The sequence below is a fragment of the Antennarius striatus genome, chromosome 18 (assembly GCF_040054535.1).
Source record: "Antennarius striatus isolate MH-2024 chromosome 18, ASM4005453v1, whole genome shotgun sequence".
In the NCBI taxonomy this organism is placed as follows: domain Eukaryota; kingdom Metazoa; phylum Chordata; class Actinopteri; order Lophiiformes; family Antennariidae; genus Antennarius; species Antennarius striatus.
The window spans coordinates 20477501-20496077 of NC_090793.1; the positions used below are offsets into that span (position 1 = coordinate 20477501).

Consider the following 18577-nt stretch of genomic DNA (forward strand, 5'->3'; position numbering starts at 1 on the left):
GTGTGTGTGTGTGTGTGTGTGTGTGTGTGTGTGTGTGTGTGTGTGTGTGTGTGTGTGTGAGTGTGTGTGTGTGTGTGTGTGTGTGTGTGTGAGTGTGTGTGTGTGTGTGTGTGTGTGTGTGTGTGTGTGTGTGTGTGTGAGTGTGTGAGTGTGTGTGTGTGTGAGTGTGTGTGAGTGTGTGTGTGTGAGTGTGAGTGTGTGTGTGTGTGTGTGTGTGTGTGTGAGTGTGTGTGTGAGTGTGTGTGAGTGTGTGTGTGTGTGTGCGCGCGCGCGCAACAAGGGTGAAAAGGACCGGGGGGCAGATGATGGTGGTTATTGTGAGTAACTGCGCAATTGTCTTTCTGCACCCCCCCCCCCCTTTCTCCGTTACCCCCGTCCCCCCTCTCTCCGTTACCCCCCCCTCTCTCTCTCCGTTACCCCCCCCTCTCTCCGTTACCCCCCCCTCTCTCCGTTACCCCCCTCCCGTTCCACAGTCGTCCGACCCTCTCTCGGCTCGGGGCGACGCGCGTCTAGATGACTCCACTCCCCCCCCAACGCGCACCGCGGTATCCTGGACTAATATAGCAGCCCCCCCCCCCTTCCTCTTCTTCTTCCTCTCTCTCCGCTGAGTCTCTCCGGCCCGAGGCATCATGGGTAACCGCGGCATGGAGGACCTGATCCCCCTGGTCAACCGGCTCCAGGACGCCTTCAGCGCCATCGGGCAGACGTGTAACCTGGACCTGCCCCAGATCGCCGTGGTGGGGGGGCAGAGCGCCGGGAAGAGCTCCGTGCTGGAGAACTTCGTCGGCAGGTAAACGGTGACCACCGGAAGTAGGGTAATCCCGTTAACCCTCAGGATGACGTAAGAGGCCGACGGGGGGGCGGGGCCGTCAAAGTTCAACCCGCTGCAGCTCTCCGTTACGGCCGGTTTGCGGGGGGGAGGGGCTTCTGAAGGCCCCGTCTATATTCACCATCTCACCCCATCTCATCAATGACGTCATCTGCGTCTGAGTCGGTGCGTCTCCATCTGCGCAGACGTCTCGGCGCAGACGTCTCGGCGCAGACGTCTCGGCGCAGACGTCTCGGCGCAGACGTCTCGGCGCAGACGTCTCGGCGCAGACGTCCCGGCGCAGACGTCCCGGCGCAGACGTCCCGGCGCAGACGTCTCGGCGCAGACGTCTCGGCGCAGACGTCTCGGCGCAGACGTCTCGGCGCAGACGTCTCGGCGCAGACGTCTCGGCGCAGACGTCTCGGCGCAGACGTCTCGGCGCAGACGTCTCGGCGCAGACGTCGCACACGTGATGCCCCGGTCGGACCAATCATTGTGCTGCTTCTGATGGCCCATCTCCACTGGGGGGGCTTTAGTACATCCCGGGGCAGGTGGAACCATCACCTGGGGGGGGAACGGTGATGCTGTGGAGCTGCTTTGCCCCCCCCAGCTGTGAGGAAGCTGGAGGCTGGGTTTCATTGGAGGATCCAAAAGGATCCAGAGGAGACCTGGAAGTCCAGCAGGGCTCGGCTCCACAAGTCCTGGATCCTGGATGAGGGGCCTCCTTCGTCCTGCTGGACTGCAGTAGACACAGAACCTGCTGGTGGGATTAGAGGGTTTCACAGCAGATAATCCAGGAATATTCCAGAACCGGAGGAACGGATGAGATTCCTCCAGGAGGGAGAACCGACTGAAGAACCGACAGGAGATGTTGTTAACGGCTCCTTTGATTTGTTTACTGCAAACAGCTGATCTATAGTTTGTTCCCTCAGTAATCCTGATTTAAATGTGGGGGGGTAAACATTTTCTGGTGTGACGTCTGTCCTCCTCAGGGACTTCCTGCCCCGTGGATCCGGGATCGTCACCCGCCGGCCGCTGGTGCTGCAGCTTATCAGCGCCACTGCAGGTGGGCTCACACACACACACACGCACACACACACACACACACGCCCCACCCCCCACCCTGCCTTTAAATGCTGCTGGTATTTCCCCCACAATCTGTCTGGTCTTATCTTCCTGTCATGTCGATGCAGCGCAGCTCATCTCATTTCTCTGTGCCCCCCCCGCCCCCCACCCCCCACTCAGAATGGGCCGAGTTCCTCCACTGCAAAGGCAAGAAGTTCACCGACTTCGATGAGGTGCGTCAGGAGATCGAGGCGGAGACTGACCGGGTGACGGGGGCCAACAAGGGCATCTCCCCGGTGCCCATCAACCTGAGGGTGTACTCCCCCCACGGTGAGACGCCCCCGCCTCTACATCTAACCCCTGATAACATAGCTTTAGCTATGCACTGCTACACGCTAGCTTAGCATAGCTGCTAACTGTCTGCTACCAGCTAAGCTAAATCGGATTAATGTCCATTAAAGATCCAGATTGACCTAAAACTATCCTCTAGACCACATGTGTCAAACCCCAGGCCCGGGGGCCAAATGTGGCCCCCCACATCATTTAATGTGGCCCTTGAGAGCATTGAAGGTCAGAGTGTAAAAATAAATAGGTCAAAAGTGTGCTTTGACCAAAAACTACATTTCCCACAATGCAGTAGTTCAGCCCATTTTAACCCGGACACAAGGTAGTTACACTGAGTTACATTTATTAGTTACATCTGGCCCTTTGAGGACAGCCGTGATGCTGATGATGACTTTGACCCCCCTGACCTAAACGTCCCCCCCCTGTGTGTCGGTGCAGTGCTGAACCTGACCCTCATCGACCTGCCGGGCATCACCAAGGTGCCGGTGGGGGACCAGCCCCCCGACATCGAGCAGCAGATCCGGGAGATGATCATGCAGTTCATCACCAGGGAGAGCTGCCTGATCCTCGCCGTGACCCCCGCCAACACCGACCTGGCCAACTCCGACGCCCTCAAGCTCGCCAAGGACGTGGACTCACAGGGTGAGGGGGGGCGCAGTCAAAACCACATCGTAACCACGTCTGAGATCAGGAAATCTGGCTCTGACCTTGACCTTTGACCTCTCTGAGTGTCAAAGTCAGGGACTGATGGAGCGTCACATGGACCAATGAGGAGCCAGGACAGGGTAGGAAAATGTGAAGGTGATGATGATAGAAGAGACAAAGAGCTGGAGAGAAAAAGATAAATAGAGAATAAATCAAATAGAATAAATCAAATAGAATAAATCAAAGAGAATAAATCAAATAGAATAAATCAAAGAGAATAAATAAAATAGAATAAATCAAATAGAATAAATAAAGATGTTAAAAAAGGAGGAATGAATGAATCCAGTGGATGGAGAGAGTTTGTCCTTTGGTCAGGAGGAGGAGACAGGAAGTAGCTGAGGGGGGGGCTGAATGGAATAACCTTGCAGGAGGGATGAATGACATCAGACATGGAGAGAGTGGGAGGGATGGGGGAGGGACGAGGGAGACGGGGGGGAGTGATGACTCCACAGAAACAGAAGCAGAATCCAAACACATTCACATCATAATGGGGGCGTGGCCTCCCTCCTGACCCCCTGACCTCTTTAACCCCTCCCTCTCCAGGCCTCAGGACGATCGGGGTCATCACCAAACTGGACCTGATGGACGAGGGCACCGACGCGCGCGACGTGCTGGAGAACAAGCTGCTGCCGCTAAGGAGAGGTGGGTGTGGCTCCCGCCGCCCGTCCATCCCCATTGGTCCCCGTTGCCATGTCGACGTCCGTTGCCAGGTTACATCGGGGTGGTGAACCGGAGCCAGAAGGACATCGAGGGGAAGAAGGACATCAAGATGGCGCTGGAGGCCGAGAGGAAGTTCTTCCTGTCCCACCCGTCCTACCGGCACATGGCGGAGAAGATGGGCACCCCCCGCCTGCAGAGAGTGCTCAATGAGGTGATGATGGCGTCAGTCCTGGGGGAGGAACAGGAGAGTTTTCCTCCAACCACTGATGCATGAGTGTAGGAACTGTCCTCCGTAGTAAATGTGTAAATCCGCTGATACGTCTCTTTGTGTCGCCGTAGCAACTGACCAACCACATCCGGGACACGCTGCCGGCGTTCCGCAGCAAGCTGCAGTCCCAGCTGTTGGCTTTGGACAAGGAGGCCGAGGAATACCGGGGATACCGACCCGATGACCCGTCCCGTAAAACCAAGCAGCTGCTGCAGTCAGTACCGCGCCGTTCCCACGGCGATGGCGTTGTCACGCCGACGGCGTTCACACCCGCTCCAGACTGAGATGTTGTGTGTGTGATCCCCCCAGGATGGTGCAGCAGTTCTCGGTGGACTTTGAGAAGCGGATCGAGGGCTCGGGGGATCAGGTGGACACGGTGGAACTGTCCGGCGGCGCCAAAATCAACCGCATCTTTCACGAGCGCTTCCCCTTCGAGCTGGTGAAGGTGAACGACCTCATGTGACACGAGCTCTGACACAAGAGAAACTCACCAGGCTGCAGCATCGCCTCAGTTCTGTTTGAGTGGAGATGATGTGTTACCCTCATCACCGATTGGGGGAGCTGTCAGGTCAAACTACAACAGTGTACAGTAACTACTAAATACAGATGGATGGATGATGGATGGATGATGGATGATGGATGGATGGATGGATGGATGGATGGATGGATGATGGATGGATGATGGATGGATGGATTGATGGATTATGGATGGATGGATGGATGATGGATGGATGGATGATGGATGGATGGATGATGGATGGATTTAGGCAAACGGAGAATAGTAGAAAATTTAAGTCATGAGTAATAATAATAATAATAATAATAATAATAATATAAATAATAATAATATAATAATAACAATAATAATATAATAATAATAACAATAATAATGTAATATAAATATTATAATAATAATAATATAATTATTATAATAATAATATAATAATAATACCACCCTATAATAAACATTAAAAGTAAAAATCATTCGTAAATGTGGAACATGGATTAGTCCACCCCACAGGAAATTCAACAACCAGTTTACATTTCCATGAGTTCAAGTTCATCCAGGTCATTATTGTAAATTCACTCATCTGGTTAAATGAAGGTTAAATAACAAGTAAGAAGAATTATTTGACTTCTGTCAAGGATCCAAGAGTGAACTAAAATCTTGTCTTCATGTCTGATTACATCAGTGATTTAACTTTCATTGTGTGACCCCTGACCTGTGACCTCTGACTCCTCTGATGGTTTGTTTTCAGGTTGTGAGATTCGTCTCTGTGAAGCGACTGAAGTTGTTTTCTCCTCTCGTTTTAATCTTCACACGTTCTTCCAGTGTTCTGTTCTTCGTCCTGTTGGCTGTGACTCATCCTCTGGTCCTCTGACAGCTGCTGTTTGTCTGCAGCTCTCCCCCAGCTTTGGAGCCTCGTTCTACATATTTAGTCTTTAGAATCATATTCATTCCCTTCATGTCTTTTCATTATTTAATGCTGCTACCTTCTCTGCCCCTGCCCCCCCCCCCCCAGATGGAGTGTGATGAGAAGGAGATGCGACGGGAGATCAGTTACGCCATCAAGAACATCCACGGCATCAGGTAGGAGCAGGTGTGAACGGAGAATGTCTGGACTCGTTCCTCCATAACCCCTCTGCCCCCCCCCCCCTCCAGGACCGGCCTCTTCACCCCCGACATGGCCTTTGAGGCCATCGTGAAGAAGCAGATCATCAAGCTGAAGGGGCCCTGCGTCAAGTGTGTGGACATGGTGATCCAGGAGCTGATCAACACCGTGCGCCAGTGCTCCACCAAGGTGACCAATCAGAACCCTCCTCTGCATGGAGGAGGAGGATGAGGATGGATGATGAGAGGATGAGGATGGATGAGGAGGATGGATTAAAGACAAACTTCTCTGTTTTCAGCTGGAATGTTTCCCGACGCTGCGTGAAGAAACCGAAAGGATCGTGACCTCTCACATCCGGGACCGAGAGAGCCGGGCCAAGGACCAGGTAGGAGCAACAGGAATGAGAACGACAACGAGAATAAGAATGAGAATGAGAATAAAAACAAGAACAACAATAGGAACAGAAATACAAATGAGAATGAGAATAAAAATAAAAACGAACAAGGGCAAGAATGAGAATGAAAATGAGAATAAGAATGAGAATAAAAACAACAACAGGAATGAGAACAGGAATGAGAATGAGAATAATAATAAAAATAAGACTCATTAACTTCAATAAATATTCGTACACTTTGTCAAAGGAACCCGTTAAAGATTAATTCCACTCATCATGTTTTTACAGTTGAAGATACCATTTGGTTAGCTTAGCTTAGCACAAACACTGGAAACAGTGGGAAACAGTTAGCCTGAATCAAAAGTAAAAAAATCACGCTTCCTGTCTTACCTGTGTGTCGTTTTATTAGTCATGCTAAGGGTTCTCTGGTAGGTCATGCTAATGTGCTAATCTGTGCTGACTGCTGCTACATACAACATTTACATGTGAGATTAGGGAGAAATCTTCTTTATTCTAACTGGTTTATTTTATTTCAAAGGTTTGGTTTTAATCCAGTCTTTCTGTTCCAGGTTCTGCTGCTGATCGACATCCAGCTCTCCTACATCAACACCAACCACGAGGACTTCATTGGCTTTGCTAAGTAAAAGCTCCCGTTAGCGCTGACGTGCTAATTAATGACATGTGGTGAGTAAAAGAAAGAGAAGTCACGTCCTCCTCTTCCTGTCCGTCACCAGCGCTCAGCAGAGGAGCAGTCAGACCAACAAGAGCCAGAGCTCAGCAGGAAACCAGGTGAGGGTCACACACACACACACACACACACACACACACACACACACAGGAGGGAATAAAGAGGAGGATGCTGAAATAAAGGCTGTTTCGTTCCAGTGGACCTCCACCGTCCCCCGGATCGGTCCGTCCTGTTCGTTTGTTGTTTGTTAATAAAGTTTTGTTCTTATTTTGTGTGTGTTGTGGTGCTGTGTGATTTTCACCTCACTGAAGAGTCTTTGGGTTCTATTCCACCTCCATCGTTGAGACGTCTCTTTGTTTGACCCCCCCTGTGTCTTCAGCATTTCACCCCCCTCCCTTAGTGAGCACCCAGCTGCCCTCTTAGGGGCGTCTGTGGGTGAGTACCCCCCCTTGTGGGTGGTGGTTTGTGGTGTCGTATGTGTCTGCAGAACAGCCTGCCGTTAGGTGTGTGTGTGTGTGTGTGTTTCTCACGATGACTCACCCCCCCACGTTCCTCCCCCTGCAGGCGTCCTCTCCTCCAGCATCAGGCCTGATTGTAAGAACGTTCTCTAACGTCTCCCCTCTAACACCCGTCACCCCCCCAGGTCCGCGGACCACAGGGGGTTGCTGAGCAACCAGAACGCACCCCCCCAGACTAAAATACTGTTTGTTGTCAGTGTGGGGGCATTAGGGTCACCTCCAGAACGGCTGACAGTAATCTAACCTAACGGCTGCTGCTGCACCTAACACACACACACACACACACACACACACACACACACACACACACACACACACACACACACACACACACACACACACACACACACACACACACACACACACACACGCTTTAACACGTAACACCGCCCCCTGCTTGTGTCTTGGTGAACTTTGCATGAGACACCACCGGTCCCAGGCTGGGATGGGAGCGAGTCACGTCGACCCCCCCACCCCCAACGACCTCCACTCACACCCGTCGACAGTCACAACCCCCCCTGACCCCCACTCACACCCGTCGAGAACCTGCACACTAACGCACACACACGCACACACACACACACACACACACACACACACACACACACACGCCTCACCTGTCCTAACATCACCTGTCTCTGACTGGATCTTTATCGCCCCCCCCCAGGTCATCCGTAAAGGCTGGCTGACCATCAACAACATCAGCATCATGAAGGGGGGGGCCAAGGAGTACTGGTTCGTGCTGACGGCCGAGAGCCTGTCCTGGTTCAAGGACGACGAGGTGAGTGTGAAGAACCATCTTCACCAGGGGTTCACCAGCAGCACGTGTGTCTGGAAGGGTGGTTTTCTGGGGGGGGGGGGGGGTGTGTCTGTTTCAGGAAGACATCGAAGCATATAGAAATGCCTATTTGATGTCCTCAACCTGGGAGGGGACATGTTTTCTCCTCCACAAGAACCTGCAGCAAAAGAAGAAACTGGACGGATGGATCTGGGATTTTGGAAATGTTTTAATATCAATATCTGATCAGCATCATTGATGATACATCAGAAGGAGCGAGGGACGCACTTCCTGTTTGTCCACGGCGCCCCCCCCCCCCGGCGGCTGGTCGGCGGGCTGACGTCTCTCTGCCTGTCTGTGCCTGCTGTACAGGTTGGAATATTCTGCACAGCAAGTGTAGATAGGCGGACACACGGCAGTCCTCCAGCAGAGGGCGCCACTGAGCGATGGACGGGCGGGCGTTGGTCGGGCGACCGTTGGAGGGCGAGCGTTGCTACGGGCGACCGTTGGAGGGCGAGTGTCCACTGCAGCCGCTTGTCTGCACCTCTTTATCTCAGATTCGCCCCAAAACGTCCCCCACAGACACCCCAAATACACCAAAGCCCCCCCCAGACACCCTCGGGCCCGCCGGCCGCCACCCGATCCGTCGCCACGGTAACACTCCAAATTACAGACTCTGCGGCTTCTTGTTGTATATTTCTGTTTTACACTCCGTGAACTTTTAACGCTCGCACACGCGTGTGTGCCCCCCCGCCCCGCCCCCCCCGTGTGGTTGGCAGAGACTTTGGAACTGGAATTCTTGGCAGGAACGTCACCAGTTTTCAATCCAAACATCAGACTGTTTTCAGCGCGGAGAGACCCCCCGATTCAATATCAGTGCCCCCCCCCCACCGTTTTTTACTTCAATGCAACAACCACTGCACCCCCCAGCTAACAGCACCCCCCCCCTCCACATAGCCGTGCAGACGTCCTGTAAATCTTATTTCCTCACAGTTTTCTGCAGCGACTCGCCACCGGAGCGACCCCCCCACCACACCACACCCCCCCCCATCCATCCATGATGGCCACCCACTGGAATAACCAGACTGGGGGTGTCTGCCTGTACTTCCCAACTCCATTTGATTGATGGGCCTTCGTTCCTGCGATGCTTCTGCAGCCGCGTTCGCTCCTCCCCCCTCCCTCACACCGACCCCCCCCCGGTGGACCACATCTCCATCAGAGCCACAGGCCAGCAGCCTGCACACTCACTCATTCATGCTGAACGTCTGTTTTCAGTGTGAACTCTTGTGTTTTCCCGTCAGTGGTGAAAACTGGTGTGTTTATTCCAGGAAGACGTGAACAGGAAGTGGTGAGAGTCAGAACGCACGGAGATTACACACGGATGGACGCCACGGAGCGAAGACAGCAGGGAGGGACAAGGGACACAAAACACAGGAATACACAGAAATACACAGAAATACGCAGAAAAACACAGAAAAACACACAAATACACAGAAAAACACACAAATACACAGAAAAAAATACAGAAATACACAAAAATGCACAAAAAAACACAGAAAGAAACACAAAAACACACATCTGTGAAGCGTGAGACACACACACACACACACACACACACACACACACACACACACACACACACACACACACACACAGACGCGGTCCGGCCCAGTCTAACCAATGTGCAGACTACTGTACACCAGTACGACCATGAACAGGTAGTCTGAACACTGGGTGGACGGAGCCGGGGGGTCAGGCCTTGTGTTGTTTCTGCCTCCAGATGCTGCCCCCCCCCACCTCGCCCCGCTCCGTTCGGGGCAGAAAGGGCCCCCGTCAGTGGATAAAAACCCCCTGGATCTTCTGGTCCTTCAGGTCGGGGGTCTGCCGGCGCGTCGCTCCGGGTTCCCCCTCGCCGTCCGCTGGGGGGGTCACGCGGCGTATCCAGCCTTGACGTGGCACATTCAGACGACCGGGACCGACTGGCTGCTCACTCAGGGAGGGGCGATCACAAGAAAGAGGGAAGGAGAGAGCGACCGGGGAGGGAGTGAGGAAGAGGGAGGAAGAGGGAGGGGACCTGCGTGACCATATATGGGCGGCGGCGACCCCGTGGGGGGGGGGACGACCCCGCAGAGGTTCTGGATCTTCTTCTTCTCTCCTCATCCTCTTTGGTTCTGGCTCACGATCGTCCTCCAGACCTCCAGACGGGGGCTTCCCTCCTCAAATCTCCCCCCAATCCGCTCCTGTCTCCCTCTGCTCCTCCGGCCGGCGTCTCTTTAACGCCCCCCCCCTCCTGCGGGTCGCTAAGCACTACCAGATGTGGAGTTTTAACGCCAGGCTGTCATTTAATCTCCCTCCCTCCTTCTTCTTCTTCTACTTCAAAAAAAACCCGGGGCAGGAAGTGGGCCCCTCTGGAATGGGGAGAGTATGGAGAGAAGATGGGGGGGTAAGAGAGGAGAAGACGGAGTGAAGACAAGGTGGATGGAGCCTTAAAGCACGGATTGGGCCACGCATCGGCCGCCGCCGTCCCCCCCCCAGGAGCGACGGGGGTGTCGCGGCGTTCCCTCGCCGGACCGCCGACACGTAGCGGCGTCCTCCCGCCAAACACGCCTCGGCCACACGCTAATGACTTCCACATGTGTTCTCCTCCGTTCCTGCCCCCTTCCCTTCCTCTTTGCCCCCCCACCCCACCCCAGGTTTCACCTTCGTCTCCTCATCTACTGGTTTCACTGGTTTGTCCCCCCACAGGAGAAGGAGAAGAAGTACATGCTCCCCCTGGACAACCTGAAGGTGCGTGACGTGGAGAAGAGCTTCATGTCCAGCAAACACATCTTCAGCATCTTCAACACCGAGTCCAGGTCAGCTGACTCCTTAACCCCTCCCCCAGGTCAGCTGACACCTTAACCCCTCCCCCAGGTCAGCTGACACCTTAACCCCTCCCCCCAGGTCAGCTGACACCTTAACCCCTCCCCCCAGGTCAGCTGACACCTTAACCCCTCGCCCCCCACGGGTAATGCCTTCCAAGAACCACAAAAAAATTGAATCCCACTATTTATTTTATTATTTCTGGTAATGTAAACGTTCCTGAACCCCCCCACACTGATATTAAACCCCCCTCTATCTGAATGACCTTCTAAACACTGACAGACTGTTTAAAACACTCTAGCGTCTCACAGAAGTCAGAGACTCAGAACGTAGAACCCTTCCTGATGCCGTCAGCCAATAGAATGTGAGTACGGTGTCATGTGACTGCCTACCAAAAGTCTGCCATGAGGTGAAGTCTTGCGTGTTGATGCGTGAATAAACGAGTGTATTTTAAATGGTGCAGAGGCAGTCAGAGGGTTAGCACTGAGCTAACGCTAACTAGCACTGAGCTAACGCTAACCCGTCACAGCGTGTTCTGGATCGGTTGGGATGGAAGTCAGGACAGACCGTAACAGCCTTGGAGCGTTCAGACCACACCTGTTTGGATGCTGGTGGTGTAAACAGGTTAATGGGGAACAGGTGATGACATCACGGTTGGCTCTGATTGGCTGACCTGGAGAGAACTGGAGTGATGTCATCGAACTGGCAGCAGCTCTGTTTGGATCGTGTTTCTGAACGACACGTCGCGTGCGTTTTGTGAATTAATGCAAGGAATTATGGGAAAAACAGACTTCAGTTGTCGGAATTGTGGTGATAAAGAAGGGGGGGGGGGCAGAACGGTGAGCGTGAACTTTTAGTCAGCGGTGAAGAATGTCCTGTAAAAACTGAAGCTATAAAACAATGAGAACCAATGGAGGAGGAGGAACCTCCAGATGTCAGCGTTTACATCTGTGTAACCATCACACACACACTCACACACACACACACACACACACACACACACACAGAACAGAACAACGTGATTTCATTAACCACACACACTCCTGCGCTGCGTTTAAACGCCGTCGTTTTTCCCCCCGTCAGGAACGTCTACAAGGACAACCGCACCCTGGAGCTGGCCTGCGACTCCCAGGACGACGTGGACAGCTGGAAGTCGTCTCTGCTGCGGGCGGGGGTGTATCCCGAGAAGACCGCCACGGTCAGTGAACGCACCCCTCCTCCTCCGTCCAGTCAGCTGATTGTGTGATAATCGGCGTCCCCCCCCCAGGTGGAGAGCGAGACCACCACCACCTCGGATAACTTCTCCATGGACCCCCAGCTGGAGCGGAAGGTGGAGACCATCAGGAACCTGGTGGACTCCTACATGGCCATCGTCAACAAGTGCATCCGGGACCTGATGCCCAAGACCATCATGCACCTGATGATCAACAACGTAAACCCGACGCCGCTCCCATCATGCTCTAGCGGAGCTCCTCCTGCCATGTGATTGGTTGTCCCCCCCCCCCCCAGGTGAAGGAGTTCATCAACGCGGAGCTGCTGGCCCAGCTGTACTCCAGCGGCGACCAGAACGCGCTGATGGACGAGTCCCAGGAGCAGGCCCAGCGGCGGGACGAGGTGCTGCGCACCCACCAGGCCCTGAAGGAGGCGCTCAGCATCATCGGGGACATCTCCACCTCCACCATCACCGTGCCCATGCCCCCCCCGGTGGACACCTCCTGGATGGGGGGTCGCAGGTACGGTTCCTTGGGTTGAACCGGGCCCCCACCTTCCTGGAGGCGTGGCCCAGACAGTTAAACGTATCCCTGTTTGCTTCAGGTCCCCCCCGCCCAGCCCCACTGCCCCCAGGAGGATGTCCTCGGGCCAGCGACCGGCCCCCAGAGGAGCCCCGCCACCTCCCAACCGCCCCGGCCCCCTGGGGCCCTTCAATAACAGCGCCGACAGCCCCCAGGCTCCCAGCCGCCCCAACAGGGCCCCCCCGAGCATCCCCAGGTAAATACGGCCCCATTTATTACGTTATTTATGGATTCTGTGTAATGTAGGAAATAAGATCCGCTAGAAGGATTTATAGTACCAATACTAATACCAATACTACTACTACTACCAATACCAATACTAATACCAATACTACTACTACTACCAATACCAATACTAATACCAATACTACTACTACTACCAATACCAATACTAATACCAATACTACTACTACTATCGATACCAATACTAATACCAATACTACTACTACTACCAATACCAATACTAATACTACTACCAATACTAATACTACTACCAATACCAATACCAATACTAATACTAATACCAATACTAATACTACTACCAATACCAATACTAATACCAATACTACTACTACTACCAATACCAATACTAATACCAATACTACTACTACTACCAATACCAATACTAATACTACTACCAATACCAATACTAATACTACTACCAATACCAATACTAATACTAATACCAATACTAATACTACTACCAATACCAATACTAATACCAATACTACTACTACTACCAATACCAATACTAATACTACTACCAATACCAATACTAATACCAATACTACTACTACTACCAATACCAATACTAATACTACTACCAATACCAATACTAATACTAATACCAATACTAATACTACTACCAATATCAATACTAATACCAATACTACTACTACTACCAATACCAATACTAATACTACTACCAATACCAATACTAATACCAATACTACTACTACTACCAATACCAATACTAATACCAGTACTACTACTACTACCAATACCGATACTAATACCAATACTACTACTACTAACAATACCAATACCAATACTACTACCAATACTAATACTAATACCAATACTAATACCAATACTACTACCAATACCAATACTAATACTACTACCAATACCAATATTAATACCAATACTAATACCAATACTACTACTACTACTACCAATACCAATACCAATACTAATACCAATTCTAATACCAATACTAATACTACTACCAATAACAATACCAATACTAATACCAATACTAATACTACTACCAATACCAATACTAATACTAATACCAATACTAATACTACTACCAATACTAATACTACTACCAATACCAATAACAAAACAAATACCAATACTAATACTACTACCAATACTAATAACAATACCAATACTAATACTACTACCAATACCAATAACAATACCAATACTAATACCAATACTACTACTACTACTACCAATACCAATACCAATACTACTACCAATACCAATACTAATACCAATTCTAATACCAATACTAATACTACTACCAATAACAATACTAATACTAATACCAATACTAATACTACTACCAATACTAATACTACTACCAATACCAATAACAAAACAAATACCAATACTAATACTACTACCAATACTAATAACAATACCAATACTAATACTACTACCAATACCAATAACAATACCAATACCAATACTAATACTGCTACCGATACCAATACCAATACCAATACCAATACTAATACCAATACCAATACTAATACTACTACCAATACCAATACTACTACTAATACCAATACTAATACTACTACCAATACCAATACTAATACTACTACCAATACTAATACTACTACCAATACCAATACTACTACTAATACCAATACTAATACTACTACCAATACCAATACTAATACTACTACCAATACTAATACTACTACCAATACCAATACTATCACTACTACCAATACCAATACCAATGCTAAACTAATACTAACACTGATACCAATACTAATACCAATACTAAACTAATACCGATACCAATACCAATACTAAACTAATACCGATACCAATACCAATACTAAACTAATACTAATACTAATACTCATACCAATACCAATACCAATACTAAAATAATGCTAATACCAATGCCAATACCAATATCAATACCAATATTAATACTAATACTAATACTAATACCAATACTATACCAATACCAATGCTAAACTAATCCTAATACTGATACCAATACTAATACTAATACTAATACCAATACCAATACCAATACCAATACTAAATACTAATACTAATACCATCTACTGTATATAATAGATATAATAACATGCTAAACAAACATGTAGATCGGGGGGGTTCAAACTCATCTCAAATGAGGGCCACATCAACATCAAAGGTCCAGATGTAACTAATAAATGTAACTAAATGTAACTACTCCTTAATGTAACTAATAAATGTAACTAAATGTAACTCAGTGTAATGTAACTAAATGTAACTACTCCTTAATGTAACTAATAAATGTAACTAAATGTAACTCAGTGTAATGTAACTAAATGTAACTACTCCTTAATGTAACTAATAAATGTAACTAAATGTAACTCAGTGTAATGTAACTAAATGTAACTACTCCTTAATGTAACTAATAAATGTAACTAAATGTAACTCAGTGTAATGTAACTAAATGTAACTACTCCTTAATGTAACTAATAAATGTAACTAAATGTAACTCAGTGTAATGTAACTAAATGTAACTACTCCTTAATGTAACTAATAAATGTAACTAAATGTAACTCAGTGTAATGTAACTAAATGTAACTACTCCTTAATGTAACTAATAAATGTAACTTAATGTAACTCAGTGTAATGTAACTAAATGTAACTACTCCTTAATGTAACTAATAAATGTAACTAAATGTAACTCAGTGTAATGTAACTAAATGTAACTACTCCTGAATGTTAAATAACTGAATTTCTGACTGATTCTAGTTCCAAACATTACAGTTAGACAGAAAAAACATGTTTGTTTGTTTCTCTGTTCTAACATAAATCCTTTTCATTTGTCAGGTTATTAAACCCACAGAACTCCATCAATCAAGGATCAAACTATCAATCAATAAAGAAAAATAACATCAGACACAAGTTAGGACATCAACTTTGTTCACAACGTTTAGTCATAGTTAAGATGGACTGAACTACTGCATTGTGGGAAATGTAGCACACTTGGGACCTATTTATTTTGAGACACTCTGACCTTTTATTCTCTAACGGGCCACATTAAATGATGTGGAGGGCCACATTTGGCCCCTGGGCTGTGAGTTTGACACGTGTGGTTTAGAAACACTGATTGTAGCCTTAATGCTAAGCCGTACTAGCCAGCTGTTGGAGTTAGCTTCCATACAGGTGACTGGGTTCTTTAAGTCTTTCTCCCTGATGCTATCTGTTGTTAAACGCTGCTAGCATCGTTAGCGTAGCATCGTTAGCGTAGCATTCCTTAAACATGTGAAGGCTCAGCTCTAATGTCTTTAATCTTGTCTCTCTTCTCTTTCCTGTTCTCTTCCACATCATTCCTCTGTCCCTCCCCAAGCCGGCGACCCCCCCCATCTCCCACAAGACAGGTCCCCCCATAAGCATCTGAAGGAGCCCCTCGTGCTCCCGTTACCCCCCCCACCTCTCTTAGCCATGGCTCCCCAGTCCCCGGTCTGTTTAGTGCAGCCACTCTGACCTTTGACCCCTGCCCTGCCAGGTGCCGGTGTCCATGTGTCTGTACAGTACGGTACTTGTCTTGTGGTGTATGTGTCTGTGCGCTTGTTGCTCGCCTGTGGTGCAGGTTTGCTTTAGCGGATCCACTAGCTGGTATCGGTCCCTGGACCCCACCTCTGACCCCTGACCCCTGACCCCCCACCACCACGTCAACCACCACTTTGCTGCTTCTACATGAAAATATGCCGAGCAGTCGTACTGCCCTCCCCATTCCAAACGCAGCATGGCACATACGCTGCTTTTCTTTTGTTTCTGCATGAGAGTGTGTGTGTGTGTGTTTTGTGTGTATGTATTTGAGGATGGGACTAATTTGCCTATATGTAGGCGGAGTCTGATTTAGTATGATATTAATTTATTGTACAATGCCCTGTTGAGTATTGATTATCAGCTTAATGTTCTGTTAGGAACAGAAGTTATATCTTAGTATGTGTGTATGTGTGCGTGCACGTGTGTGTGTATGTGTGTGTGTGTGTGTGTCTGTGTGTGAGGAAACGCGTGCATGTTCCGTCCATCTGCACGTTCGTTGGCGTTTCGGTTGTGTTTGTTTTCATGGTCAAAGCTGTTAATGATGAATCACCAAACCCTCGGGGGTTAATTAATGTTGGACTTTTGTGAGTTGTTCCTGTGTTGTAGTAGCAGCCACACACACACACTCACACACACACACACACTCACACACACACACACACACACACGCACACACACACACACACACACACACACACACACACACACACACACACACACACACACACACACACACACACACACACACACACACACACGGCTGAGGAGCACCTCCAGTACTCTCCGTATGGAAACAGCCTCATCGTGCAGTAGGCGTGTCCACCTGTGCTCCAGCCGTGACCCCGGCGACCTTAAGCTCTGATCCAGACGCTGACTCGTGAAAAATCTGATGATTCATGATTCCATTTAGTCTTCTTCTCAGGTTTGACACGGGACAGATCAACGCTCCCTCTCTATTATTTTTCTCTCGCCCACTTCCTGCCACCTTGTCAGCCAGCGTCTGCCTCAGAGCTCGAGGTGCTGTCGTCTGTGTTCAAGTGCTTCTCTGTCAGTTTGTTGTCGTGTATGTGGGCCTAAACGTGTTCTGATGTATATAAGTAATGATAAGGAGATCCTGTACCCGTGGACTATAACGACCTCATCCAGGATTCTAGCGCTTTAATCGTTCTCTGTGTCTCTATTCACTAAATGCTCTCCTATCTCTACTTTAGACTGCCTTACTGGCATCAATAACAATTCTGTATTGCCAAAGCTAAACGTAGAAAGAAAATGTGACGGTTTAAAAAAGAAGGAGAAGACACATCTGCTGAAGACGGACAGAGAGATGAGAAGGCATGGATTAGCAGAGAGCAAAATGTTAAGATGGAGAATTGCATCAGTTGTTATTTTCTGTGTCTCTGTATCGCTCCTCAATAAACTTCTTCCTCATGTCTCACGTTGTCGGGAGATTATTTCAGCTTTAAAACAGATTTTGTTAAATTGTTTTTTTATGATGCAAATAAATATAAATTTTATTTTTTGCTTATGCTGTCAGATATAGGTAAAATCTTTGAGTTATTGACAAATCGTCATTATAATTTTTATAGTAACTTACGCTACCTTGATATTTTTTAAGTATATTTCAGTAAAACTAGTTCTACGCAGGTCCAAACATTATCATTATATCTCAAACATGTGTTATCATTTTTCTTCAGTGAACAAAACTTTATTTTTCTGACAGGTTTTGTCATTTGGGTCTTGAATCCATCAATTGGTTACAATTATAATCACATATTTCAATAAATATGTTGAATGTCTCAAATTCGTTTCCTAAAAAATAAATGTTCTGCTTTAGGAGTGAAAAGATACTCCAACGTGAGGATTACTTTTCGGAGTAGAGATCTGAACGCAATGGAAGAAAAGAAAGCGCTTCACTCCTCCTGCCACATGGTGGCAGCAGAGGCTATTTTGGATGTTGGAAAGGAATATAAATATTTAATTAATTTAACGTGTTCGCACAAAGTTGGCGTCTTTATTTAAAGAATGTAAACATCCATATAAAAATATGTGATTTTGTGGTAAATGCTACTTAAACGTCTTCAAGTTCTTGGATCCAAAGACAGAAGCTGAGACTTTCTTCCTGATGTTGTTTGTTGTAAACAAATAATTAAGTTATGAATAATGTTCCATAACAAAGGAAAGGAAAACTGGTCAATATATCAAAAAAAGTACAACAGCAATTTCAATACAGATTAAATTATAAATTAATTTGATTCTAAAATGTGCTTCTCTATTTGTGG

General features: G+C 48.1%; 1 protein-coding gene across 2 annotated transcripts in view; it reads left to right on the forward strand.

Annotated features, from left to right (window-relative positions):
* The window catches only part of LOC137612192 (dynamin-3-like), an 18157-nt gene extending 435 nt beyond the window's left edge, over positions 1-17722 (forward strand). Inside the window, exons 2-21 of one of the 2 annotated variants that reach the window (XM_068340589.1) lie at positions 474-790; positions 1801-1874; positions 2054-2203; positions 2657-2860; positions 3467-3565; positions 3634-3794; positions 3923-4065; positions 4161-4296; positions 5375-5442; positions 5515-5653; positions 5763-5849; positions 6428-6498; positions 6593-6647; positions 7732-7845; positions 10588-10697; positions 11788-11902; positions 11972-12136; positions 12214-12437; positions 12520-12693; positions 15576-17722. In XM_068340589.1, coding sequence (XP_068196690.1) covers positions 630-790; positions 1801-1874; positions 2054-2203; positions 2657-2860; positions 3467-3565; positions 3634-3794; positions 3923-4065; positions 4161-4296; positions 5375-5442; positions 5515-5653; positions 5763-5849; positions 6428-6498; positions 6593-6647; positions 7732-7845; positions 10588-10697; positions 11788-11902; positions 11972-12136; positions 12214-12437; positions 12520-12693; positions 15576-15702 — 2577 coding nt within the window. In that variant the 5' untranslated portion in view covers positions 474-629 and the 3' untranslated portion in view covers positions 15703-17722. The remainder of the gene's footprint in view (positions 1-473; positions 791-1800; positions 1875-2053; positions 2204-2656; positions 2861-3466; positions 3566-3633; positions 3795-3922; positions 4066-4160; positions 4297-5374; positions 5443-5514; positions 5654-5762; positions 5850-6427; positions 6499-6592; positions 6648-7731; positions 7846-10587; positions 10698-11787; positions 11903-11971; positions 12137-12213; positions 12438-12519; positions 12694-15575) is intronic. The other variant, XM_068340591.1, reaches the window with a different exon arrangement.
* The last annotated feature ends 855 nt before the right edge of the window (positions 17723-18577 follow it).